The sequence below is a fragment of the Panicum hallii genome, chromosome 3 (genome assembly GCF_002211085.1).
Source record: "Panicum hallii strain FIL2 chromosome 3, PHallii_v3.1, whole genome shotgun sequence".
NCBI classification, from domain to species: Eukaryota; Viridiplantae; Streptophyta; class Magnoliopsida; order Poales; family Poaceae; genus Panicum; species Panicum hallii.
Window position 1 is genome coordinate 5,493,963 of NC_038044.1, and position 26,186 is coordinate 5,520,148.

The window sequence follows — 26,186 nt, forward strand, 5'->3', positions numbered from 1 at the left end:
CTGTCATGATAAGGCTGTCTCCAGCGACACGCTGTAAACGGTTCGGTACCGTATTCCTGGAAAGCGGGCCGTTATAATTATAATACGAGAGAAAAGGAAAAGGGATTTGAAATGCGGTAAAAAGGGAGCCGAATTGCGAAAAAAAAGGGCCCCATGCCTCGCACCTTCACACTACCCGTGTGGTGTGTGGTCAGCGTGTGGGTGTGGCTGGCTGCAGCCTCTGTCCTGTCCTCTTCCCCGTTTCCCTCTCTCTCTCTCTCTCTCTCCAGGAGTCCCGGTTCCCGAGACAAAACCCAGAGCCCCCCTGCACGGCACCACTCCACCACCATCTCCGCGTTCAAGGAACAAACGCCCAGGCAGCTAGCTGTAGCGCAGGATCATCACTGCGCCCTGCGTGCACAGCCACGCGCACACGCCACAACCCAGACCATTTCACCGCCTGCTCCCGCTGTTCGCTTCCCCCGGCCGCTCTCCCTTTTCTCTCTCTCCAGTCTCCACCCGTGAGCGCAGCCGCCGCCGGCGGAGGCGGCCGGATCGCGGCGCGCAATGCCGCCGCCTCGCGCCTGCGTCCTCTTCTCCCTGCTGCTGCTGCTTCTGCCCGGCGTCGCCATCTGCTCCACCGCCCAAACAACCGCCCCGCTCCCGCCGACTACGCCGCCGCCGCCACCGGCGGCACCGCGCCCTCCCCACCGCCACCGCCACGTCGCGCCTCCTCGCTCCCCACTCACGCCGCCGCCCAGCAGCTTCGCCCCTCCACCTCCGCCTCCACCGCGCCACAAACACACGCCGGTGACGCCCGCTCCTGTCGCCGTACCGCCCGCAGCCGCGCAGGCGCCGCCCCCCACCCCCACCCCGATACCGACGCCCGCTCCGCCGGTCGCCACCTCGCCGACGCCCAAGTACCCGTCCTCCTCCGCGAACCCCTCCACCGACCCCTATCCCTTCACCAACTACCCCTTCTTCCCCGCCGTCCCCGCGCCGCCGCCTCCCGCCGCCGAGACCCAGCCGTCCTCCTCCGGCGACGGCGGCCTCCCGACGTTCCCGGCCAACATCTCCAACCTCGTCGCCCCGACCCCGCGTGCATCCGGCTCCCGCCGCTTCCCCGTGCTCCAGGCGCTGCTCCTCTCTTTGCTCTCGCTCTGCCTCCTCCTCCTCTCCGCGCTCCTCTCCATCCACCTCCTCCGCCGCCTCCGCCACCGCGGCCGCCCCGGGGCTGCGGCCTCCTCCGCCGCCTCGGCGCACCGCAGCAACGCCGGCGACGACGATGACGGGGACGAGGAGGGTCGCCGCCTCAAGCCACCGCCAATGCCTACCTCCTCTTCCAACCCCAGCACCGAGTTCCTCTACCTCGGCACCCTCGCCACCCCGCCGCCGGCACAGCAGGCCCCGGGGACGAGTTCCAGTCTCCGCCCTGGTTCGCCGGAGCTCCGCCCCCTGCCGCCGCTCCCGCGGGTCGGCCCGCCCTCCGGCGAGTTTGCCTCCCGCAGCTCCGCCTCCGACCCCAGCACCGTGCCTCCCGCCGCCGCCGCCGACGCGTCGTCATCGTCGCTCTCTCCCTCGTCGCCGTCTGCTTCCTCACCCACGCTCGGCTCCAGCCCCGTCCATCTCCGCCCGCCGTCCATCCCTCAGCCGCGTGGCCGAGCCCCGAATCCGTCGCCCCCTAAGCGGAGGCCGTCGCCGCCCAAGGGTGCTGCGGAGCCCGTGGCGGCGCACGCGTGGAACCCCTTCGTGCCCGTGCCGCCTCGAGCAGCAGTTGCTTCCTCTGATGATGGCGACTCCGATGACAAGGACGTGCGCAAGTCGCGGCCTTTGCACTCGGACAAGCTGAAGCCCAGCTCTTTGCAGTAGGACCAAACCTTCACTTTTCCTCTTTTACTTGCGGTTTGGATTTGATTTCTCAGACTCCCTGCCCTGTAATGCATGTATACAGCATGAAGGACGAAGTGATCCAGCTATACCTCAACAACTCGTCGGCGGTTGCGGCGCCGAGGGAGGTGTGTTTGCTCGGTGCTCCCAGGTGCCATGGTATTGGGATGGTTGTGGGGGCATTGGGAGTTTCCAAGGAGCAACTGAGGGACGCCCTCTTGGAAGGTACATATAGATTGCTCTTTCCTCAATCAGGCAAACCAGGTTGAGTTTTCTCGGAATAATGCTGCCAAAGTTGTAATCTTTCGTGGATGAAAGTACTCTTGGTGTTTATTACTTGTGGGGGCCTTGAAAATGGTGGTACCAATGGCCATTTTTGCAGCATCACATGGTGCCTTGTTGATTATGAGTTACATTAATGATTTTCTTCAATAAACATAGGGGTCCTTACCAATGCCTACGTGGGCATGCCCCTCCTACTGTCATACATTTAAAAAAACGAGTTACACAGCCTGCTTTCACTATAGGTGCATTATCTATTTCTAGGAAATAGATTGCATTCAGGGTATCGATGGGGCATTTTGTTGGCCATTGAATTTCTTTGGGCAGTTCCATGTTTACTTTTCAGACAAAGTTGTCTTTTTAAGGGGTGCCGCTCTTTGTTTTATGTTATAGCAAATTTACGGTTCCTGAAGTCGATCAATTACAGTATGTTTAATAGCAGTAACTCAGTATGTTTCTTTTGCTGGGCACAGGTTTATTTAGTAGTTTGTAATTCAGTATGTCTGCTTTGTTGGTACAGGCAATGCACATGGTTTGGGAGTAGAAACACTGCGGATGCTCACTCAGATGGTCCTCAGCAATGAAGAAGAGCTTAAGCTGAAATATTTCAAGGATGATTCGCTAACCAAACTTTGCCCAATTGAAGCTTTTGTGAAGGCAATGCTGGATGTGCCGTTTGCGTTCAAAAGAGTGGATGCCATGCTCTACATTGCCAGTTTCTATTTGGAGGTCAATCAGCTGAGGCTGTCATATGCTACTCTTGAGGTACTACATGTTTTTTTAAGGAAAGACAACATGATTATGCTGGCTAGAGATTTGCCTTTAGCATGTTACTCAGCCTGTGTAATTTCTGTTGTATGGGTAGGCATACCACATGGGTGTTTGGGATTATATTGTGCACAAATGACAAATGATATTACCTTTGTGGTGTTTCCTACTTTTGACTATCATGTATTAATGTCAGAATCTCATTTTCATTGCATCCATGTAGGGAGCTTGCCAGGAGATGAGAAGCAGCAGGTTATTCCACAAAGTCGTTGAGGCTGTTATGAATTTCGGCAACTTCATGAGCATCAATGCAGGGTCTCCAAGTTCACATGGCTTGGAGCCAAACACTGTTCTGAAGATTGTCGATGTGAAGGGTGCTGATGGGAAGGCTGCACTTGTGCAGTTTGTTGTCCAGGAAATTTTGAAACCTGAAGGATACAATGTGTTGCAGCATGGGTCAGCCACATCAAAGATGAACACAAGCACCATGCAGGGCGATGCTGAAAGCAGGAAGCATGGTCTTGAGGTTGTCTCCAAACTTGCAGCTGAGCTGAGCAACACGAAGAAAGCTGCGTCCATCGACATAGTGATGCTCAGCAGAAGCGTGTCGGATCTTGGCATGGGGCTCGGGAAGGTCCATGATGTGCTGAGGCTGAACAGCATGGTCACATCAGCCGAGAGCGCTCGGCGTTTCCACAACAACATGAGCACGTTCCTGAGGCAAGCCGAGGAGGAGATCCTAAAGCTCCAGTCCCAGGAGAGCATCTGCCTGTCTTTGGTGAAGGAGATGGCGGAGTACTTCCATGGCGAATCAGCCACCGATGAAGCTCACATGTTCAGAACTTTCGCCGGAGTGAGGGAGTTCCTAGCTATGCTAGACCGGATCTGCAAGGAGGCTGGTGAGATCAGTGGCAACAGTTGGGTCAGCGCGACAACGGCAAGCTGGACGGCTGCGCCCATGGGGATGACACCTTAAGCCGCGGGAGCTGTCTTGGGGCAAAATCTTAGCCGCCCTCTTTTTGTAGAATATATCAATCTATTTGAACAATTATCGTTCCTAGTGCTAGCAGTAGATGAGAACAATGATATGCTATGTTAAGCGACGTCGCCCTATATATAAAAAATGTATCTCGAACATGATGGCTTGTATAAAGTTTACTGGTAATGTTATCGTTTTATGTCGTCTCTGAATGCTGTTGCGGTCCTGCCAAGGAAGCCGGTCTCGGAATTCTGATGGTTTGGCTCCCGTGTTTCGCGTTGTTGTTTGTTTAACCTCCGTGTCGATTAATCTTCAGAATTCTGTGTGATTTGTTTGGTCTGGGTAACAGATGCAGTCTCTTTTTGTTTCAACCATGGATGGTTGCTCAGTTCAGCAACTCGGCATCTGTCTGTCAGACAAGTCATCTGGAGTCGTCTTCCTCCTTGGCCTCTGACTCCAAGCAAGCTAAGCAGAGCCGAGCAGTTTTGACTGGCCGACCGATCGACTAGTAGCAGGCTAGTAGCCATGGCGCCTCGCTTCCCCTAACCCTAACCGCAATTCCGATGGGATCCCAGCCGCCGGCCTCCCGCGCGGCCCTCGAGCCCCTTGCCACGCTCGACCCCGCAGCGCTCGCCGGCGTCCCCGCCTCCTCCCCTCTCACCGTCCGCGCCACCGCCCTCTCCGCCCACCTGCTCTACCTCGGCACCGGAGGCGGTAAGCTGCTTCTCTTCTCCCTCCAGGATCCCTCCAACCCCGAGTTCCTCCGCCTCCTCCCCATCGGCGCCACCCTCCCCGTCTCTGCCATCCTCCCGCTCCCCTCCGTCGCCCGCCTCCTCGTCCTCGCCGACGGCCTCCTCCTCCTCGCCGACCCACTCCTCTCCCGCCCCGTCCGCCGCCTCGGCTCCCTGCGCAACGTCGCCGCCGTCGCTGCCCGCCGCGCTTCCGCCGACCCGGGATCCCCGTCATGCTCCATCGCCGTCTCTGTCGGCAAGAAGCTGCTCCGCGTGGACCTCACGTTGCAGGACGGCGACGAGCTGGATGTGCAGACGCGCGAGATCGCCGCCGTCGAGGGGGTCAAGGCGCTCGCTTGGGTCGACGACTCCGTCTTCGTTGCCACCGCAACTGGGTACTCGCTCTTCTCTAGCACCGCCGGCCAGGGTGTGGACATATTCACGCTCCCAGAATCCTCGGGGCGCCCAAGGGTGAGGCCACTCTCTGGCGGTGACGAGGTGATGCTCCTGGTGGACAATGTGGGCGTGGTTGTTGACAGATTTGGCCAGCCGGTCGGGAGTAGCTTGGTGTTCAACACCACACCGGACTGTATAGCAGAGGTATTCCCCTATGTGATTGTTGCTGGGGACTCCAAGGTGGATGTGTACAGGAGGAGAAATGGGGCGCACCTACAGACAATTCCTGTTGCCAGGACTGGTCAAGGCGTTTTGATTGTGGCTAGCGATGATGATGGGATTGGCACGGAGCTAGTTGTGATCGCTACGGCTTATAAGGTAAGGTAGGTACATTAACTCATCTATTATTCATTTCAACTTCTGTATCTAAATTCCCCATTATCAGTTCGAACTTCTGTATCCAAATTCTAGTAGTGTTATGTGGTACCACAAGTCCACGACTGATGAATATAGCTTTGCACTACATGCAGCCTAAGTAGATGCAGTCGACCAAGCACACAGAACAGGACTAGAAGAAACAGGACATACTACCTATATGAATTTGGCATGGGTTGATAACTAAAGGGTGTATACAACTGTGTTTTACCTTTAGTTTTACAAGTACCGGCAGCTTACCTTACAGATATTGGTGTATACACTAGCTATAAGTTGCACAAATAAGGCTGGCTTTTACCCTTCTTATACAATTTTAGTACCTTATGTCGTCATCTAACTCTAATGTAAAGGAAAGGCTTATTGTAGTGGAAACTGAGAATATTTCCTTCATTGATATGAAAATGTGTATGTAAGTGTGTAAATTTTAAAAAAGTTTAGTCTGGATCTTATTTATGCAAATTATACTCATGTACAGTACTGATATAGGAATCAATTGGCTTGTCCAGGTTTTTTACTACCGTAAAGTATCTGCAGTGGAGCAGATTAAGGCATCCTTACGAAGAAAGAACTACAAGGAAGCTATTTCTCTGCTAGAAGAGTTTGAGACAGATGGTGAAATCTCAAAAGATATGATCTCCTTTGTCCATGCACAACTTGGATTCTTGTTGTTTTTCGACTTGCGTTTTGAGGATGCAGTAAATCATTTCTTGCTCTCAGAGACTATGCAGCCATCAGAAATATTTCCATTCATCATGCGGGATCCTAACCGTTGGTCAGATCTGGTATGCTACACTGCCACTTGGTAGTTGGAATATTGTATATGAGATAACTGATTTAGTTCTGTTTCTAAACTAAATTGTGATGTACATCACGAGTTGAGTTCCACAAGTACTGCCTTATCAAGTCGTCTTACTCCGTCTTAACCTATTTCTGTGCATGCTGAAAATTCACATTTAGTGCTTACATTGAGCTCTTATAATTATCCAATAAATCTGAATCAACTAATAGTTTCTCTGTATGGACCACCTTGACCACATTTTAGCACAATAGTTATAGATAAGAACCTGCTGAGCCTTAGTCAGCTTGACTATTTATGATTACTCAACTCATTGTTTCAGTTTATGTTTAGTTTTCAATTTCTCCTTCAGGGCTCTACTGGCACTTAATGCTGAATTTAAGATGTCCATACACTTATCAGTCTCGCTAAGTATTGTACCCTATGTCCATACCTACTAATTATAAGCTAGGGAGAAACCTAACAATCTTCATGTTACCTACTGCCTTATATGTTTAGCTATTTCTTTCTAATGGTAACTGCTAACAATGATATTCTGTATATTTAGGTGCCAAGAAAACGTTATTGGGGTTTGCATCCACCCCCTAAGCCCCTAGAAGAAGTTATTGATGATGGACTGGTAACAGTTCAACAGGCATTGTTTCTGAAAAAGGCAGGTGTGGATACAGTTGTGAATGAAGATTTCCTTTCAAACCCACCAAGTAGAGCTGATCTTTTGGAACTAGCGATCAGAAATATTATCAGGTGTGGTACATGCATGGTTTATATTCATTGTGTATCACTGGAAGCCACATCTAACTGCAGAAATGCTGAATGAAACCAGGTACCTATGTGCATCGCGGGTGGAAAATCTGTCTTCTCTGGAGATGGAAGGAGTTGATACTTTTCTGATGTATCTTTATAGAGCACTTGATCTTGTTGATGACATGGAGAAGCTTGCATCATCTCAGAATAGCTGTGTTGTGGTATGTACATGCTCTTTAGACATCTGCATCCTATGTGCTTTTGTGCGTTGAAGTATCGAATTGACAGAGCACGGTGTGATTCCGTCCTAATCATCACATATGAGTGAACACTAAGAAAGCTGCTTGCTGCATTTTGCAGGATGAACTAGAATCCCTTTTCGATGACTCTGGACATTTGCGGACACTTGCTTTCTTATATGGCAGTAAAGGAATGTGCTCCAAAGCTCTTGCTATATGGCGTATATTGGCAAGGAATTACAGTGCAGGTTTGTGGAAAGATCAGTCTGAAAATGGTTCTTGTGGAACTTCGGTTGACAAAAGGTCTGAGGAAATTGCTGCTATAGAAGCAGCCAAGATCCTCAAAACATCATCTGATGAGGACCTTGTTCTGGAACATCTTGGATGGGTATGCATTTCAGGTTAAGGATTTTGTTTATCATACAGCGAGCGTTTTTTTTTACTGAATGTTTACTTGCAGGTGGCAGACATTGACCAAGAGCTGGCCATTGCAGTTTTAACATCAGAGATAAGGGAAAATCAACTCTCACCAGGTAATTGTTTTGTTCCAGATAAACCAATGTATCAGTATGCTTTTACTACTTAATCATGGACAAAAACATTTTCCAGTTTCTGAGAATGTGTCAGAGAATGTTCATAGGGACAGAGGGGTGGACTGTTTTAGAATAAACTGTTTCATGATTATAGTTGATGGATAACATTCAGGAATATGGTTTCTTTTAGTAATCGAGGGCTAGGGATACTTAAATGGCTATTCTCTGTAGTAAACTCTGTTATCATTTTTCTTTGAATAATTCTATTTTGCAGAAAAGGTTGTCGCTGCTGTTGATACAGAGAAGGTTGTGATACATCAAAGGTATATGTGATTGTCCACGAACTTTTTAACAAGTTTAAATCTCCTAATTCCACAATCCAAACATAATCTTTTAGTTTCATATTATACTCCAAATGGTTTGTGTGAAGAAAATATGAGCGATAAAAGTAGTATGGTTACCCTACAGACATATTTTATGGTAGCTTGTTAGTTTTAGGTTTTTGCAAAGAACCCTAAGCATGCAACATCCTTCTAAGTTTTTGTCGCCAAGAGACTAATTTTGCCCCATGCTCTCAAGGACTTAATTTCTGGTACAATCATTATGCAATCAGTATTATTCCTGACATGTTCTTTCAAACTGTTTATCTGCCTCTTTTCCTTTATCATCAGCAGAGAATGCTGTATAGTAATGATATTTTTCTTATACATCCTTTCTGTTATCAAGAAGACTGAACCAGCCAATTTATACAGATATTTGCAGTGGTTGATTGAGGATCAGGGTTGCGATGACCCTCACTATCACACATCATATGCTCTTTCGCTGGCCAAATCTGCGATTGAAGCAGTTCATATGGAGTCTAAATATAGAGGGAAAGGCAATAGAGAAATTGATTCTGATGCACAATTCATTTATTTGTTAAGAGAGAAGTTGCAGTTGTTTCTGCAAGCTTCAGACCTGTATGATCCAGAAGACGTGCTTGATGTGATAGCAGAATCTGAGCTATGGCTGGAAAAGGTGATGTTATGATTTGTCTTCTTCCTAGCAGTTCCATGTTTGCCTGGAGCCTGGTTAATTATCTTTCCAAGTCTCCTGCTTGCCTGATTGTGCTGTCATCATTAATAATACTGATATTTGAGACCTTTTCCTTTATCAGGCAATATTGTATAGGAAGATGGGCCAAGAGAATATTGTACTTCAGATACTAGCATTGTAAGATGAGGCTGTTGCTGTTGCGTTTGTTTTACTATATGCTGCTTTTCATATGTACTGGTTTATTGTAGCCTGTAAATTGCACCATTGACTGTGCTGCTTGTTACATGATGAAGGAAACTGGAGGATAGTGAAGCTGCCGAGCAGTATTGTGCAGAGATTGGTCGAGATGATGCCTATATTCAGTATGCTCTTTTTTCATATCAATATTTCCATATTGCCTTGCTTTTTCTTCGTCTTTTTTAGCTTCACAATATGTCAATATGAAATAATCTCTGATCAATAGTTCATGTTGTCTCAGTATCTCACATCTTTATATCTTTTCAAACTCAGGCTTTTGGGTTTGTATTTGGACCCACAAAATGGGAAAGAGCCTATGTTTACAGCAGCTGTACGGCTTCTTCATAATCATGGGGAATCTTTGGATCCCATGCAAGTATTGGAGGTACTACTTTATTATTGCATCTATACTGGCAGATTATTTGAGAATCTTGTTGCATGAATGGTAGTTTGTAAGAGGCTATTGTTCTGGACTTTAGTATTCTAGGATGACATCAGTCACATGAGGAGGAGGGAGCAGAATAAATGTCATATAGGAAAGGTGTTTTTCAGTGTTATTTTTCTCTTGAAAAGTGAGTGGTTAGAATAAAATAGGTCACAGATTGTTCCCTCTTCAATAGGATTCAGCCATCAACATCTGACTTACTTTATTTACCTGTTTTGGTGCCCAAGTCTTGGCGTCAGACATTCCTATGCAATGACCACGATCCTTTAAGGGGCTGTATAGGTTTTCCATGAAGCAAACTTGAAACCTAGTAGGTGATTAGATAAAGGTAATAAGATGACCTATAATCTCCTAATACTGGTATTGGAAAAGAACATATTTGCAAAACTGTATCCAACCCTTTTTCTTGTATTGCTGTTCCACACGTCCCTAGGAAATGTGAGAAGTCTCAAAAAGGTTACTGCATTATTGATACCTAAGTACAGGGTACTCAATACATCATTATGTTGTAATTTCTACAGTGCTGCCATCTGGCATTCTTGCCCCAGTGTGCCATTATTATCCTGCTATACACTAGTTTCTTTGGAAAAAGAATCTGAACTATAATGTTGTGCCAGAGATTATCCCCCGATATGCCTCTTCAGTTGGCATCAGATACAATTTTACGTATGCTGAGAGCCCGAGTGCACCATCATCGTCAAGGGCAGGTGAACATAATTCTTTTCCTAATTTTAGGTGGAGTTCCAGTATTGTCCATTTGAGAAACCATCTGGTTTGGCTTCGGCCTATTTTAACCGACTTTCTTTCTGGTTATAAGCTCATGTGAGATACTTCTTACCAGTTTAGTTTCTTTGCTTTTGCCCTCCTTTGCGTGTTTTAGATTGTTCACAATTTGTCACGTGCGACAAACCTTGATGCACGGTTGACAAGATTGGAGGAGCGATCAAGGCATGTGCAGCTAACCGACGAGAGCATCTGCGACTCCTGTCGAGCTCGCCTCGGCACCAAGCTATTTGTGATGTACCCAGATGACTCGGTCGTTTGCTACAGGGTATGTCTATCTACTGCTTGAGGTGGTCTGAGTTTGCTGATAGAAACTCATTTGCACGGAGGTTTGAGCTTTCTGTGCGACTTGATTTTGCAGTGCTATCGGAACCAGCAAGGTGATTCCACGTCAGGGCGCGGTCGCAGCTTGAGGAAAGATGTTATATTTAAGCAGAGCTGGCTTGTCAGTAGATAGGAGAGCGATAATGAAGATTGCTGAGTGGTGTGCGTCACTATAGAATGAGGCTAGCATTTACGTTGTTTTTCACATCTTGAAAGTCGAGATCGGAGCTTGGAAAGGCACTTGCATTCCGCACAGGCCCTGGGAAAGTAACGTATGTTTGTCCATAGTGTTTTTTTCTTCCTTTTTTCTTCCGGAGGTTGAATGAATACGATAGATGAGGTGTAGCTGTGTAGTCTGCTCTAGTACTTGTAGTACATTGTTTGATAGATACAAATAATATACTGCTACGAGAGATATGGTAAATGGAAATTGCTGTTGAGGAACTCAAGATCTTGTTGTGTATGATGATGTGTCACCCGATATACCCATGCATTACAACATGGTTTGAAATTAAGAATCGAATTCAGCCTGCATTGTCCGCGCGGTGAGGATTATGAGAAATGTCTCCAAAACGTAAACACCGTTCCAAACAAAAAAAGGAAAAAAAAATTAATGTTGACAGTGCAATGTGCGATGAATCCACACAAGCAGAGGGCGTAAATTGAACCAAACAGATTGAAAATAACACAAAAAAAGCAGGCAGGGAGATGAATGAGTAGCGCTAGCTGCTGTGCATCGTCACCAGTAGTTGCCCGGGAAATGGCCCACTACATTGCAGTGATGGTGATTGTGTGGAACACATTTTCGTGGTCGTGAAAGTTGATAGATACACCTCTACACAAGGGCAAATTAAAGGGCCTTTCTGTTTGGAAAGGTGATCAATCTGACGTACGCAAGGTTTAGTTGCAGATACTAATTAGAAAATTATTTGGAAGAGACATCGTGTTAATTCTCGCTTGCACTGACACGTTAAAAAGGTTAAAGTTCTACAAATTCTCACGAAATTTATTAGAAATATCTAACCGCCAACGCTCGTGATGTCAGTCAGCAGCCTGGATCACTGTACATGCCGCGTGACTTGATTCAAAAATGCTAGGCCGTACATGATGAATGGGAGCCTGGTGGTTGCAATGCAAATTGGCCGTCAGCGTCTCATGTCCATACATCAACGGAAAGGCCAAACAGGAGTCGAGATGGCGCAGCAGGCTAGGCATGCCAGGATCCACTCATCGCCCGGCCTATCCGCATTGTATTGCGGTAGGCTAGATAATAATTTTATCCACACATCTCATCAACAAGGACTAACATAATGCTGATCCATGTCACACAAGTTAGGCTCGTTACACCCCCCAATTAACCTCCTAGTAGTGCCAGTAGCCCTAGCAATAGCATGCATGAAATATCTGATACTAGATCTCTGCATTGAGAGCGATGCAGTGATGTGGTCTTCATACAGACGATGTGCAGGTCTTCATCCCTGTCCTCCACTGGCCTGCACTTTTGCAATGTTTAATCCCAGTGGCTTCTTCCCTTTGCTAGTGCAGGTGCTCCCAACTTGCGCTTTTGCAAGCCTATAAGTATGCATGAAATGGCGATGCAACCAACCAAAAGCAACCACAAGCATCTAGCTAGCTAGCTAGCTGATCATCACAAGTGAGACAGGGAGCTAGGTGATCGATCGATCCATCATGGCCGCCTCCTCGCAGCAATCGTCACAGCACCTGCTAGTCCTGCTGCTGCTGCTCCTCTCCTGCCTCGCCGGCGCCGCCACCGCGGGCTCCACGATGCAGTGCCACGACGAGGACCAGGCGGCGCTGCTGGCCATCAACTCCGCGCTGGGGAGCCCCTACCACTTCGCGTCCTGGACGCCCGACACCTTCTGCTGCGACTGGTACGACGTCGACTGCGACAACGCCACGGGCCGCGTCGTCGGCCTCTCCGTCTTCGGGGACGCCAACGTCACGGCCGCCATCCCGGACGCCATCGCCAACCTCACCGGCCTCCGCACCCTCGTGCTGCGCCACCTCCCGGGCCTCACCGGCGGCATCCCGGAGTCGCTCGCCCAGCTCTCGGGCCTCTCGCAGCTCACCATCTCCTACACCGGCGTCTCCGGGCCCGTGCCGGCGTTCCTGTCCCAGCTCGCCGAGCTCGCACTGCTCGACCTCTCCTTCAACTCCCTCTCGGGCGCCATCCCGGCCTCGCTCGCCGACCTCCCCGCCCTCGCCAGCATCGACCTCAGCCGCAACCGCCTCGAGGGCCCCGTCCCGGCGCTGCTCCTCAGCAAGTGCCCCGGCCAGGTCGAGCTCTGGCTCTCGCACAACAACCTCTCCGGCGCCATCCCCGCCGGGTTCGCCGCCATCAACTTCACGCACCTCGACCTGTCGCGCAACTCCCTCTCCGGAGACGCCTCGGCCGTCCTCGGCCGGGGGAAGCCGCTGCAGCACCTGGACCTGTCCCGCAACGACCTGCGCTTCAGCCTCACGGGCGCGGAGCTGCCGGAGCAACTCACCTACCTGGACCTGAGCCACAACGCCATCCGCGGCCGCGTCCCGGCGCAGGTGGCCGACCTCGCCGGCCTGCAGCTCTTCAACGTCAGCTACAACAAGCTGTGCGGCGTGCTGCCCACCGGCGGGGTAATGGAGAGGTTCGACGCCTACAGCTACCAGCACAACAAGTGCCTCTGCGGATCCCCGCTCCCGGCCTGCCACCGTTACATGCTCTAAATCTCTCATTCCAGAACAATTCTAGCTCCACCCATGCATGCATCCACAAGATCGAGGAGGAAGCTAATAAGCTCATTAAGCCAATAGTGCCAAGTACAACTCGCACCTAAGAAGATCGAAGTATGTACTATAGAGTAATAATGGTTGTGTGTTTTGGGTTTGTACACCTAGCTAGCTAGAGACAGATTAAGCTCAATGTATAATGTATACGCATGTGTGTGTGTCCTTAATTTGAAGTGCCAATATATTGTTGCTTGACAATGTTTTGCAACGCAGTTGCATCAAATTAAACTAGTGGGCCGGTCTTGTCTTCAGCATTTCCCGAATGAAAACTTCAGACTTCCAGCACCTACCTCCTCCTCAAGTCTGAACTATCCATCTCCAAATGGCCTTTCTTGTCTTCCGCGTCACATCTGGATGCAGCGCCACGAATGTACGCTGCTGCCGGCGTGGCCGCTGGTGACGGAGCGCGCGGCGGCGTGGTTTTCTGGTTGCTGCGCCACCCCGGCCGCCGTGAGAGCTAGTGTCTCACGAAACCGCGAGCGGCGGCCCTGCCCACGCAGCGCGGAGAAGGTGCGCGAGAGACTCCTGGCTCCAGAGATGGAGGTTTTCCGAGGTTATCGCCGTCGAGGGCATTGCGAGTGCTCCTCTCCGGTTCTCCTCCGCTCCCTTGCCGCCTTTTCCGGGTCTCAAGCGGGAGCGACGCCCGGCCCGGAGACTTCAGAAAACAAAACCGAACTCAGGGTTCTTTATGTAAAATATGAATCCGCTTTTTATATACAGACCCCTTATTCGGATCGCGATTACCGATGGCGATCCGAATTAGGGTGTTTTATGAAAAATATAGATATAGTATTTTACATAAGAACCCCTGTTCTGGGTAATATTTTTTCCGTATAAACCCTCTTCCTCCTTGGGAAGCTTCTTCATTTGTCTTCTCCACGGTCCGCTGACGCCGATTGCCGCCGCATCAGACCAGTGCACGCGCGAGGTCCAAACTCTCCCCTAAACCCTCACTTCTCCGCCCCAATCGTAAAATGGAGATGATATTCTCAGGTTCATTCGTCAAGGAGAAGGACGCAGGAAGCGCGCGATCGGCGGCTCGGATGTAACGCACCGCCGATCCGCCGCCCTCCTTCGGCCAACAGGGGCTCGCAGGGCCGACATGGGGCTGGATCGTTCGTGCCGTCGGCAACCAATGGGAAGCGGAAGCAATAAGCTGACCATGGCAACCCGCCGTGAATCCTTGCATCTGATGGCCGGCAGCGAGCTTGTCCGGCGGGCACGGAGGCGGGGGATCTGTCCCAGTGTCAATTGCTTTGCTGGCTGAAACTGACGATCTGTCTCAGTGTTCAAAAGCTTAGTTTCCGAATATTGAGCGATCACCGTGCATCTCTCCGGGAAGATCGATCTCCGCTCGCACTGACCGTCTCTGCATTTCCTGGAGGAACTAAACATTCAGACTTCAGAGCATGTGCAAGCCAAGCCAACCCACAACTGCATCGTCAAGCTGGCATGGCAATTGCAGAGTTTGTGGGCATCTGAATATCCCAGTGGGCGTTACAGACCAGAAACTTACTAGTGCACACAACCTTGCATTGCATATCACGAAATGCATTCGCTGAAACTCCGATAGCCGCTGTTGGTTTGTTGCCTAGTTGCAGTTTGTGAATCTTGCGACGTAATTCTTCAGGAATGATCATGTATGCCAGTTATTCTTTGGTGTCTAGGATGTCAGTAGCTGCTCATTTGCTTTATAATTTTGTTGAAAATGGCACCCACTCAAAACCATTCCATCCTGCAGGAATGGATCAGAAAAACGAATGACTATCTCCATTTCATGGAGAAATCAAACATTCAGAGTTTCAGACTTTCAACATGACAACATGTACAGCCAAGCCGAACCACTTTGTCGTCAGACTGGGCAATGCACTGCTCTGCGTGTAAAACATGCATTTGGTTGTTAAAGAGTACACCACGTCCGTCCGTAGAAGGTAAGCCAAAACTAGCCGGTGATAGATCGGCTAACTGATACCATTGATTGATTCCTAGGATCCCTAGGAGTAATCAGTGGGTGTTTACATTAACATTCTGATGAATAACAAGATGGTTTACAACTGGGGTACATGTACAGAGAGAGAGAGAGGGAGGGAGGGAGGGAGAGAGGGAGGGAGAGGAGGAGAGGACCATCGGGTTTGGTAGATGCGCCGGCCATGATGGTGTAGTTGTGGTCATCGTCAATGACGAGGCTGCGAGTCTGTGACGAGGTGGGCGGCGAGTTGGGGAAGATGTCGCAGTGGCGTCGGCGTGACGGTGACGGTGCTGCGGGGGGTTTCCCTCGCTTCAGCACTTCTTAGATCGGTGAAGTAAGAGCCCTGTAGCACGCTGATCTTTGGACCGACGTGCTCTGGCGGCTCCTCTTTTCCTTTTATAGTGCTGCGCGAGAGGGGGTCTACAGCCATGAACGGCTGACGCGCCCCCGATCAGGGCGTGAACTGAGTGGAATCGGTCTTCCTGACCAATAGTAAATCACAAAACTAACAGCCGGTCGGCCAGAAATCCAGAGATGTGCCACCTTTTTTGAAAAGTTTGAAGAAATCCAGGGATGTACCATCTTTTTTGAAAAGTTTGCAGGAGCATTGCTATATCATTTAAGAGAGAAGAAGCAAGTTCAAAGTCTTACAAGTGCGATATTACATAAAAGGGATGTGCCATCGTGAAAGGACCGTGATGTCGTCTGGGAAGAGGGTGAATAGGTGCACCTACAAATTTTCACTCCAATCCAAAGCAGCGGATAGAAATCCGCTGCCTGCCAAACCCAGAACTTCCGGGTTAGCGAATCCGGAACTTCCGAATTTGAGCAGGGCAGTAGATGAACTCGGAACTTCCGGGTTCATACAGAGCAGAATGAAGACAATAAATCTAGTACGATACAAATTCAAACCCCAGATGTAGAGAAGGTTAAGTGGAGTTTCTGGAGCAGGTCCGCACAGTTCCTGCAATTAAAAAAAATAACAACCTCTCCAAAAACACAAGTGTTCAATGAAGAGCTCCTCAGATCACCAGGATAAAATGGAACACAATTGACACAAGAATTTTTACCGAAGTTCGAATTCACTGCATGTGCTACACAAGCTTAGTGAATCCTACTCTCCATTGAGGAGCTCCGCGAAGCCTCCCCACCAAGGTGCTACACAAGCACACCTTGACCTTCCACTATCTTGATTTCCTTTTCATGCGAAGGTGAAAACCGACCCTTACAAACTTCTCACAACAGCCCACATAATTGGGCGCTTGCCGGACAACACCTGACCATCTAGGAGCCAAAGCTCCAAGAGTAACAAATGCAAAACACACGATTTCGACTAAACTCAAATGCTCAAGATTTGTTGTGCTCTCTAGTATTTTCAAGCTTTCACTCTTTTAAACCCAACTTAAAGATATTACAAAAATCGCACAATGTCACAAAAAGAAGTTGGGGAGAGCTCAACAAAACTACCAAGCTTTTTTGGACGACTAGCAAGCAGTAGGGTAATGCCTGGAACAACAGCCCACCAAGGAGTAGCTCAAGAGTATAAATAGCTGGGTCCAAAGAAACTAGCCGTTATGTGACATTTAGAACCCGGAACTTCTGGATTTTCAAACCTACTAGCCGTTAGTACCACGTATGCAAAATTCGGAACTTCCGGATTACCATGTTAATTACACCCAATATGTACTTAAGGCTTTTGTGACTCTTTCAACTTACTTAGGTTACTTGAACACTGAGACTAAACCAAAACATAATGTGATGCATCCCTCTTGATAGTACGGCACACCTATACTCAAAATCAAAGATAGATTACATTTCAACTATTTGAGTTTCTCAAAAGTTTACCATGTTGTACCTTGATCATTCTCAATCTGAGAAGTGCATCCAACTTGATTTCTATAACTTGAGCACAACTTTGACTTGAACCATTTTGTTTGAACGAAATCCACTTCTAGTTCAAACCACCATCTTCACAATAATATTATAGAAAGACTGATACTTGCTAATATGAACACCATACACGACCAAGATTCTTCAAGTTGAATTCAAAGAAAGTTTCTTCACCCTGTACCTCGGCATAAATCAATTGCTCTTCCCCAAGCTTAGTCCCTCGAAACACTATCCCGAATTCCAACTCTTCATCTTTGCATCACATAGAGTTCCATATAGGTTTGTATCATAATTAAATCATCAATGAAATTCATTCTTTATAATTCATTGCAACTTATATCTTCTATTGATATATTATCCATTTCTTCTCAAGAAATTCCCTTCTAGTGCTATGATTTTATCAACAAGTTTCATTTAGATATGAGACTAAATAATTGTTATCAAATAGGTAACTCAATCCATATAGTATTCATTGCTTATCAATATTATCACTTTAATCATAGTCTAGTTACACATCTTGTCATATGAATCTTTTATCTTTACTTTCAATATTTTTATCATAATATTCATCATAATATATAGCAATCAATTCCTGCTCATATATTTAATAAACAAGGTCCTTAGTTCTTTGATATTCCCCAAAACTCACTAGAGGCCGGCCTAAATGCACTTTCACATGTTTCCGGCTTTCCGCATTCCGCGTCCATGGATGATTGATCTCTCAGATACTGGATGTGCCATCTAACCGAGGAATATCCATGCCATACATGATAACGTGCGAATCATCATCATCGCGAATAAGGCTGGCCATGTCTTGGTGATCTCATAAAACATGCAAAAAGCTTGGTTCAGCACTGTTATATACAACAAAATCTTCAGAAGGGAGACACCCAGGGAGGTTTCTTTCTGTCAGCTTCAGTTTGACCTACGTCAGGGCACTTTCTGAATCAAGATTGTGGACGCTTAAGGATCCACAACGTCATAGGATGCAAACCATCGTTTTCTCCATGCTGCTGTTGTTAGTAATCGACGGTCAAACTAACTGATGGAAGGTGGTCACAGCCTGCTCATGGAGTCGCACCCTTCAGCAATGTACTTGCAACTGAATTTTCGGTCCCACGTTGCTGAATTTCTTCAATCCATTAATGAACAATGCATTCGTGATTATCAGCTATACTTAAATGGATCATGTCAGCATCCCAAACCAAAAACCTGATCTCCTCCAATTTAACCCTCCAGATGATGAGCATCAGTGTGCCCTTAGGGTCTTGTCTTTCTGTATTTCCTGAATGGAAGAAATATTCAGACTTCCAGCAGCTCCTCTGAACTCTGAACTACCCATCTCCAATTGGCCTGTCTTCTCTTACGCGTCACACATCCGGATGCGGTTTATGCAGCGCCCATGCATGTCCGCCGCTAGCGGCGTGGTCCGCGGACGATGGAGCGCGCGGCGGCGTGGTCTCTGGTTGCCGCGCCGCCCCTGCCGCCGTGAGAGCGCGTGACGTATACGGCGACTCCGCGAGCGGCCCAGCCCCCACGGCGGCGGAGAAGGGGAGATGCCTGGTTGTTTCGGAGACAGAGGTTTTCCGAGGCTCTCGTCTTCGAGGACAGGTCGTGCTCGTGCTCCTTTTTCCTGCTCCCTCGCCGCCTTTCCGGGTCTCAGGCGGGCGCGACGCCGCGATGCCGGCCCGGAGATTCAGAAAGTAAATTCGAATTTAGGGGTGTTTATGTAAAATTTGGTCCGTCGTTTTATATGAAGTCCCCTGGTTTGGATCGCGATTCAAATTAGGGGGAGTTTTATATAAATTACTTGGTCCATATTTTTCAAAAACCCCTAATTAGGGGGGATATTATACATATAAGCCTCTTCTTCCTTGGGAAACTTCATCTGTCTTCTCGACGGTCCGCCGACGGCGATTGCCGACGGCCTTAGCGGAAGAGGGCGAGCGTTCATAAGACGGGTCACTGACAGGGGTAGCATGAACATGAACAGGGGACCCCTGCTGCTCTGCTCTTATCCATCGAGTCAGACTGTCAGAGTCAGAGTGTAGCTTGAGATGTTTGACCAGTCTCCTTCCGTTGACAGTGCCGCGGCGGCGGCGGCCTTCTTGTCGGTGGACTCGCTCGCCGATCTGTTACCAGCTCACCAATGGAGTATGTATATATATCTAGCCGCAGCTGCAGAGCGACCCCGGCCGGAGTACCGTGCTGTGCCTGTGCATGTCAGCAAGATGAAGACGACGGCGATGCGGATGCGCGCCATCCTTGTCCTCCTCATCGCCGCTTCCGCCGCCGCCTCCTCCGCCAGCCGCTGCCACTCCGGCGACAAGGCCGCGCTGCTGGCCATCAAGGCGGCGCTGGGCAACCCATACCACTTCGCGTCCTGGACGGCCGCCTCCCCGTGCTGCGACTGGTACGACGTCGACTGCGACGCCTCCACCGGCCGCGTCGTCGGCCTCTCCGTGTTCCAGGACGCCAACCTCACGGGCGCCATCCCGGACGCCGTCGCCGGCCTCACCCACCTCCGGACCCTCAGGCTGCACCACCTCCCGGGCATCTCCGGCCCCATCCCGCCGGCCATCGCCAGGCTCTCCAACCTCTCCTTCCTCACCATCTCCTGGACGGCCGTCTCCGGACCCGTGCCGACGTTCCTCGGCGCGCTCACCAGGCTCAGCCAGCTCGACCTCTCCTTCAACGCGCTCGCCGGCACCGTCCCGGCCTCGCTCGCCGCGCTCCCGAGCCTGTACAGCGTCGACCTCAGCCGCAACCGCCTCACGGGCTCCCTCCCGCCGCTGCTCTTCAGCAAGGCGACGCAGGTGGCCTACCTCCGGCTGTCGCACAACAACCTCACCGGCGGCGTGCCCGCCGAGTTCTCCGCCGTGGCCTTCGCGCAGATCGACCTGTCGCGCAACGGCTTCACCGGCGACGCGTCGGGCCTGTTCGGCCGGGCCAAGCCGGTGCAGCAGATGGACCTGTCGCGCAACGCCCTGAGCTTCAACCTCTCCGGCGTGGAGCTGCCGGAGCAGCTCATCTTTCTGGACGTCAGCCACAACACCATCTACGGCGGCGTCCCGGCGCAGGTGGCGAACCTCAGCAGCCTGCAGTTCTTCAACGTGAGCTACAACCGGCTGTGCGGCGCCGTGCCCGCCGGCGGCAACACGGCGAGGTTCGATGCCTACAGCTTCCAGCACAACAGGTGCTTGTGTGGAGCTCCGCTTGCTAATCCGTGCACGTGATCGATCATCGATCCATCCATCCATCAAGCATCAATAGATTTCAATTGTAATCTCAATCAATTTCAAAGGAATAAAACATCTTTATCAAACAGTAACAAGCTTGTCCATTGCATTACTTGTTGGAGCTGCAATTCTTATGCATGCCAAACTGTTACACTTTTGAGCTATTCAAACAAGCGCCAATTGATTTTGTACAACGAAGACACCAGTTGACCAAAAAAATGGTCCTGAAACGATTGTGAGGATGGATACAATGGGAATGGGATGCCATTTTCTTTACCATTAGGTTTAAGTTTAACTACTCTCAAAAAGGTTTAACTAGTAAGAAGAGAGAGGCAAAGTGAGGGCCATTTCAAAGCAGGCGGCACTCCAGCTTGGTTGTGCCCATTGACCAACAACATACTCCATCAGTAAAGGTTATCAGGCAAGAAACCCACTTACCGTCTTATGCGCGCATGGTGCTTACTTACCAATACAAATAAAAGAGAGCAAAGTTGAAATAGATTCAGAAATCAGAAGTTATAAAGTCACACTCCTGCTCTGCTCCCTTCTTATCCTCCATTGCATCCAAGCCGACCAGGCCACAGATATAAGCAAGACGAAGATGGAGACGCGCGGCGCCTTCAACCACGTTGTCCTGCTGCTCGCCGCGACGTCCCTCCTCGCCACCGCCGCCAGCAAGGACCGCTGCCACTCCGGCGACAAGGCCGCGCTGCTGGCCGTCAAGGCGGCGCTCGGCAACCCCTACCACTTCGCGTCCTGGACGCCCGACGACCCGTGCTGCGACTGGTACGACGTTGACTGCGACGCCTCCACCGGCCGCGTCGTCGGCCTCTCCGTGTTCCAGGACGCCAACCTCACGGGCACCATCCCCGACGCCGTCGCCGGCCTCGTCCACCTCCAGAGCCTCGTGTGGCACCACCTCCCCGCGCTCTCCGGCCCCATCCCGCCGGCCATCGCCAAGCTCTCCAACCTCTCGCAGCTCACCATCTCCTGGACCGCCGTCTCCGGGCCGGTGCCGTCCTTCCTGGGCACGCTCACCAAGCTCACGCTGCTCGACCTCTCCTTCAACTCCCTCACGGGCGCCGTCCCGGCGTCGCTCGCCGCCCTCCCCAGCCTCTCCGGCATCAACCTCAGCCGCAACCGCCTCACCGGCGCCATCCCTCCGCTGCTCCTCAGCAGGTCCCCCGACCAGGCCTACCTCTGGCTGTCGCACAACAACATGTCCGGCGCCATCCCCGCAGGGTTCGCCGCCGTCAACTTCGCGCACCTCGACCTGTCGCGCAACGCCTTCGCGGGCGACGCGTCGGGCCTCTTCGGCCGGGGGAAGGAGCTTCAGTACCTGGACCTGTCGCGCAACGCCTTCAGCTTCAACCTCTCCGGCGTGGGGCTGCCGGAGCAGCTCTACTTCATGGACGTGAGCCACAACGCCATCTCCGGCGGCATCCCGGCGCAGGTGGCCAACCTCACCAACCTGCAGTTCTTCAACGTCAGCTACAACCGGCTCTGCGGCGCGGTGCCCACCGGCGGCCACATGGGGAGATTCGACCTCTTCAGCTTCCAGCACAACAAGTGCCTCTGTGGAACTCCGCTTGCTAATCCCTGCAACTGACAATAGACCAGAAGATGAACTCTAGTCTTTATTCTCAAGAAGAAATAAAATCACTGATAATATCATAAAGTTCAGTGATACTATGGGTTAAATTTTATTTTCTTTTTTGCATCAATACATTTCGCTAAGTGCCCGCCAAAACATTGTCCCTTATTTTGGATTGGAGGAACTTCATAGGAAGACCGTTTTCCATAGAACACAGGAGATGAAACCAAGCTAGCGGGTCATTTTTGTGCTAAGGATGCCTCGCTGACTAGGAATATGAATTCTTGGGCTTGTCATGGCCCTTCTTTTTCCTGTGGCAGTGTTTTTAGGAAGGCTATAGTCTGAATGACAGAAGACAGAGGAGTTGCTCTTGGTCCAAAAAAGAAGAGAAGCAGCATCCACTGGCCATCCAAAATCGGATGTACAAGTGGGTCATCTAAAAAGAAGAGAAGAAGCATCCACTGGTCATCCAGAATAGAAATATTCAGAATTTCAGATGTGTGCAGCACTATTTGAAAAATAGAGTAGAATACACCGTCGGACCTTAAACTTGACTTGGGTGTCATCCAGGTCCCAAAAATTTCAAAATGCATATTCAGATCTTTAAACTCTAATCGTATCAAGTAAGGTCCAAATCACAGTTGCTTAAGTTAAATCGAATTCAAATACAAAATTATATATAAAATATATACACGCCAAAAAATCATAACAAATTTACTTGTACAAATTGTTTAAATACGAAAGATATGTATAAAATTTTTGTAGGAAAATGAAACTCATATGATAAAATTTGTAAAAAAATAAAAAATGTGAAGCAAACATTGGAAAATATCAGGACATAAAGTTTTGAACCAAAATTTTTGAGAAATTTTTAAAAATATAAGAGTTGAGCATGAAAATTTAAAAATAAAATTTGAGCCCACATGTAAGGTTCACATTAGCATAAATACTTCCGCTTTATAATTTAAAAATGGTAATTTGGACTTAACGTGACACAATTAGTAAGTTTGTGGACGTGAATATGCATTCTGGAAGTTTGGGGACCTAAATAATACTACGAGCCAAGTTTGAGGACCGGTCCTGCATTTTACTCGTAAAAATAAGTACCTTGCTCCTTAGAGCTGCCTTATATTGATTCAGCCCAACCCATTTTCACATCAGTAAAAACCCAGCAAGCAAATAAACCTTATGTTCATAATCTATTGATTCTACTCTATTTAACTTGTTGGAGCCACCCATAGACTGTACTTTTCATTTGTGCATTGCGCCAAACCTTTTTTTAAAAAAAAAGTAATTGCGCCAAACTTTGCAACTTGCCAAGCATGTGTACTACAAGACACTGAACCTAGGCACCTCGCTGTGCAGACAGAGGTAGCGCGTGCCCACAAGAGGCGGCCCAACTCCACTAGGCAGCCGCCTCAGCTCATGATCATGAACCAGCGTTTGCCAATGCCAGACATGGATGGGTGCGTCACCTTCCCACTCACACGGCCGCACGCCGTCCTGCTCGTGCTCGTGCTCCTCGCCGCGGCGGCGGTGGCGACGGCGCCAGCCTCCAAGCAGCAATGCCACTCCGGTGACAGGGCGGCGCTGCTCGCCGTCAAGGCGAGCTTCGGTAACGCCTCCTACTTCGTCTCGTGGACGGCCGACATCCCCTGCTGCCACTGGTTCGGCGTCCGCTGCGACGCGACATCCTCCTCCGCCACGGCCACGGGCGGCCGCCGCGTCGTCAGCCTGGCCATCATGCGCGACGCCGGCGTCAGCGGCCCCGTGCCCGGCGCCGCCATCGCCCGCCTCACCGGCCTCCAGGAGCTCCTGTTCCTCCACGTGCCCGGCTTGTCGGGCGCCATCCCTCCGGCGCTCGCCCGCCTCTCCGCCCTCACGGACCTCACCATCTCCCGCACCGGAGTGTCGGGCCCCGTGTCGGCGTTCCTGGGCGAGCTCCGCGCGCTCAGGTCGCTGGACCTATCCTTCAACGCGCTCACCGGCGCCATCCCGGCGTCCCTGGCCGCGCTCCCGCGCCTGGCCAGCATCAACCTCGGCCGCAACCGCCTCACGGGCGCCATCCCGCCGCTGCTCCTCAGCAAGGCCGGCCCGGAGGCGTTCCTGACGCTGTCGCACAACAGGCTGTCCGGGACCGTCCCGGCCGAGTTCGCCGCCGTCAGCTTCGTGCAGGTGGACCTGTCCCGCAACGCGCTCACCGGCGACGCCTCCGTCCTGTTCGGGGGCGGGAGGACGCTGCTGGTCGCCGTCAACCTGTCTCGCAACGCCCTGAGCTTCGACATGTCCCGGCTGGAGTTCCCGGAGCGTCTGGCCTCGCTGGACGTGAGCCACAACGCGATCCGCGGCGGCGTCCCGGCGGCGGCCGGGAACCTGAGCCAGCTCATGTTCTTCAACGTCAGCTACAACCAGCTCTGCGGCGAGCTCCCGAGCGGCATGGCCAGCTTCGAGGTCTACAGCTTCCGGCACAACAAGTGCCTCTGCGGCGCTCCCCTTCCGGCCTGCCAAGCATAAGCTGCTGAGCTGGTGGCTATGAAGCACCGATACTGCACCGAACCACAGTATCGGTATCTCGATAGGTATCCGATACTTCGATACACCCATACTTCTCCGATACCGTATCGGTAAAGTATTAGAAAATAAGAGCAGAAAAATAAATAAAATTAATCCCGATACTTATTCGATACACTTCGATACCTCTTTAATATTTTATGGCCCATAACCTTGGTCTTGAAATTTCATTTAGTCTAGCCATGCAGCTAAATGTTACTTGCTATCTCATATTATTAGTTATTTCTTTTTAGAACTTTATTGCAAGAACGAAATACTATGCTGTCTGGAATGTGTTATTGAACCATGCTTTCTTTAATTATCTTTATTGTTATTTTTATTTTTATTTTTTATTTTTTTGGAGTATCGGAGTATCCTTATTTTTCGTAGCTACAGTATCGCCGTATCAGAGTATCAGTATTCAGTATCGGTGCATCGTAGGCTGGTGGCACTGGCAATCAGGATTATGCTAATTCAGTAGGCTGCGCAGTCACCAAATTAATCACTTTTGATGTCAGTATTACTATCATTTCGCACTGCTGTCAAATGTGGGTGTCGAAAAGTAAGGTATGCAATGCATACGACGGATGAATTCCATCCCCAATAATGAACAAATGTGTTGCTCATGCTGTGAATGATCGACCACGATCAGTTGCTCTTCTGAGACGACAGAGATGCAAACTTCATCAACAGTTCCACTATAAGGGCGAGGGCAGCGGCCTATAAGGCGGGGGCCACAGCTGGTGTCAATAGTCTAAAAGTAATCTCACAAGATGCAAAGGACTTGTGTCCCCAAATCCTCCTGCAAACCCTATCCACTCCGCCGGCACCGCCTCAGCTATCTGGTCGATCCCTTCCACCCGGATCCGGCGATTGGCACCTGCGTCCTGCTCGGCTGCTCCTCAGATCGAGCCCAAGGGGGTGACATCGCGCGCGGCACGTGGGCTTCTGGGCCCGGGATACGAAGCCCGTTCGGCCGGCCACAGGGCTGCGAGCGCGCGACTGAGGGTTGAAGCTTTGGGGAAAGGTGAGATGGGAGGAAATTGTGGGGGAGAGGAGTATTTCCGAGGGGTTTGAAGGTTCTTCATTTTGGGTTTGGGAAATTTCTATTGGAGGGATACATCTCAAGATGAAATGAAATGCTATGCATCATCCGTGCAGTGTGTATCTAGGCAGTCCTCAAGGATGCATTTATTGCGGCTGCCGTAAAATGTCTACGCTGACGTGCGTAGCTTTTCCGTGCTCTCTTTCTTCCACGTCGGAGAAAATCCAGCGATTTCGACCGCCCCTGGAGGAGGCCTACTAAGGATGGCTAGGTACCAGGCTAAAGTTAAGCAAGAAATGCATGATGCATATTACAGTACATTGATTGTGTCATGTATACCGAATTAGTTTAGAAGGTACAGATGTTTAAGATGCCACATGAAGTGATCGTGTGGTGCAAAGCCACTGATTTTTCAAATGTACCAAATATATGCAATGCGAATCATATAAATGGCTCCAAGACGCTTGGCAAGAGGAAAGAAAGGCAACATCGATCTGTGTGGTCAGAGTTAAGAACGCA

The 26,186-nt window shown here is 50.1% G+C and overlaps 6 protein-coding genes across 6 annotated transcripts; all 6 read left to right on the plus strand.

Annotated features, from left to right (window-relative positions):
* The first annotated feature begins 394 nt into the window (after positions 1–394).
* LOC112886558 (formin-like protein 14) lies at positions 395–4,101 on the plus strand. The gene is made up of 5 exons (XM_025952499.1): positions 395–789; positions 832–1,844; positions 1,931–2,091; positions 2,669–2,913; positions 3,140–4,101. Exons 1-5 carry the CDS (start codon positions 547–549, stop codon positions 3,890–3,892), a joined length of 2,415 nt encoding a protein of 804 aa, XP_025808284.1. The 5' UTR covers positions 395–546; the 3' UTR covers positions 3,893–4,101.
* Positions 4,102–4,305: 204 nt separating this feature from the next.
* LOC112886670 (vacuolar sorting protein 3) lies at positions 4,306–11,042 on the plus strand. The gene is made up of 14 exons (XM_025952634.1): positions 4,306–5,400; positions 5,964–6,239; positions 6,801–6,997; positions 7,077–7,218; positions 7,358–7,624; positions 7,697–7,769; positions 8,044–8,092; positions 8,522–8,786; positions 8,926–8,981; positions 9,098–9,166; positions 9,315–9,426; positions 10,104–10,193; positions 10,367–10,537; positions 10,631–11,042. Exons 1-14 carry the CDS (start codon positions 4,459–4,461, stop codon positions 10,724–10,726), a joined length of 2,805 nt encoding a protein of 934 aa, XP_025808419.1. The 5' UTR covers positions 4,306–4,458; the 3' UTR covers positions 10,727–11,042.
* Positions 11,043–12,211: 1,169 nt separating this feature from the next.
* LOC112886242 (polygalacturonase inhibitor-like) lies at positions 12,212–13,611 on the plus strand. Its single transcript, XM_025952071.1, has one exon. The coding sequence runs from the start codon at positions 12,283–12,285 to the stop codon at positions 13,315–13,317; it is 1,035 nt and encodes a 344-aa protein (XP_025807856.1). The 5' UTR covers positions 12,212–12,282; the 3' UTR covers positions 13,318–13,611.
* A 5,833-nt stretch (positions 13,612–19,444) lies between these two features.
* Positions 19,445–20,570, plus strand: LOC112884171 (polygalacturonase inhibitor-like). The gene has a single exon (XM_025949525.1). It carries the CDS (start codon positions 19,471–19,473, stop codon positions 20,473–20,475), a length of 1,005 nt encoding a protein of 334 aa, XP_025805310.1. The 5' UTR covers positions 19,445–19,470; the 3' UTR covers positions 20,476–20,570.
* Positions 20,571–20,703: 133 nt separating this feature from the next.
* LOC112884170 (polygalacturonase inhibitor-like) lies at positions 20,704–22,228 on the plus strand. The gene has a single exon (XM_025949524.1). It carries the CDS (start codon positions 21,080–21,082, stop codon positions 22,085–22,087), a length of 1,008 nt encoding a protein of 335 aa, XP_025805309.1. The 5' UTR covers positions 20,704–21,079; the 3' UTR covers positions 22,088–22,228.
* A 1,214-nt stretch (positions 22,229–23,442) lies between these two features.
* Positions 23,443–25,248, plus strand: LOC112886910 (polygalacturonase inhibitor-like). The gene is made up of 2 exons (XM_025952934.1): positions 23,443–24,594; positions 25,064–25,248. Exon 1 carries the CDS (start codon positions 23,498–23,500, stop codon positions 24,584–24,586), a length of 1,089 nt encoding a protein of 362 aa, XP_025808719.1. The 5' UTR covers positions 23,443–23,497; the 3' UTR covers positions 24,587–24,594; positions 25,064–25,248.
* Positions 25,249–26,186: the final 938 nt, after the last annotated feature.

Excerpts from the sequence above, each read along its gene's own strand:
- LOC112886558 (XM_025952499.1), top strand. The coding sequence starts at position 547 with ATGCCGCCGCCTCGCGCCTGCGTCCTCTTCTCCCTGCTGCTGCTGCTT. Across the intron at positions 790-831 it reads CGCGCCACAAACACACGCCG|GCGCCGCCCCCCACCCCCAC; the intron begins GTGACGCCCGCT and ends GCAGCCGCGCAG. Across the intron at positions 2,914-3,139 it reads TGTCATATGCTACTCTTGAG|GGAGCTTGCCAGGAGATGAG; the intron begins GTACTACATGTT and ends GCATCCATGTAG.
- LOC112886910 (XM_025952934.1), top strand. The coding sequence starts at position 23,498 with ATGATCATGAACCAGCGTTTGCCAATGCCAGACATGGATGGGTGCGTC.
- LOC112884171 (XM_025949525.1), top strand. The coding sequence starts at position 19,471 with ATGAAGACGACGGCGATGCGGATGCGCGCCATCCTTGTCCTCCTCATC.
- LOC112884170 (XM_025949524.1), top strand. The coding sequence starts at position 21,080 with ATGGAGACGCGCGGCGCCTTCAACCACGTTGTCCTGCTGCTCGCCGCG.
- LOC112886242 (XM_025952071.1), top strand. The coding sequence starts at position 12,283 with ATGGCCGCCTCCTCGCAGCAATCGTCACAGCACCTGCTAGTCCTGCTG.
- LOC112886670 (XM_025952634.1), top strand. The coding sequence starts at position 4,459 with ATGGGATCCCAGCCGCCGGCCTCCCGCGCGGCCCTCGAGCCCCTTGCC. Across the intron at positions 9,427-10,103 it reads ATCCCATGCAAGTATTGGAG|AGATTATCCCCCGATATGCC; the intron begins GTACTACTTTAT and ends ATGTTGTGCCAG. Across the intron at positions 10,194-10,366 it reads ACCATCATCGTCAAGGGCAG|ATTGTTCACAATTTGTCACG; the intron begins GTGAACATAATT and ends TGCGTGTTTTAG.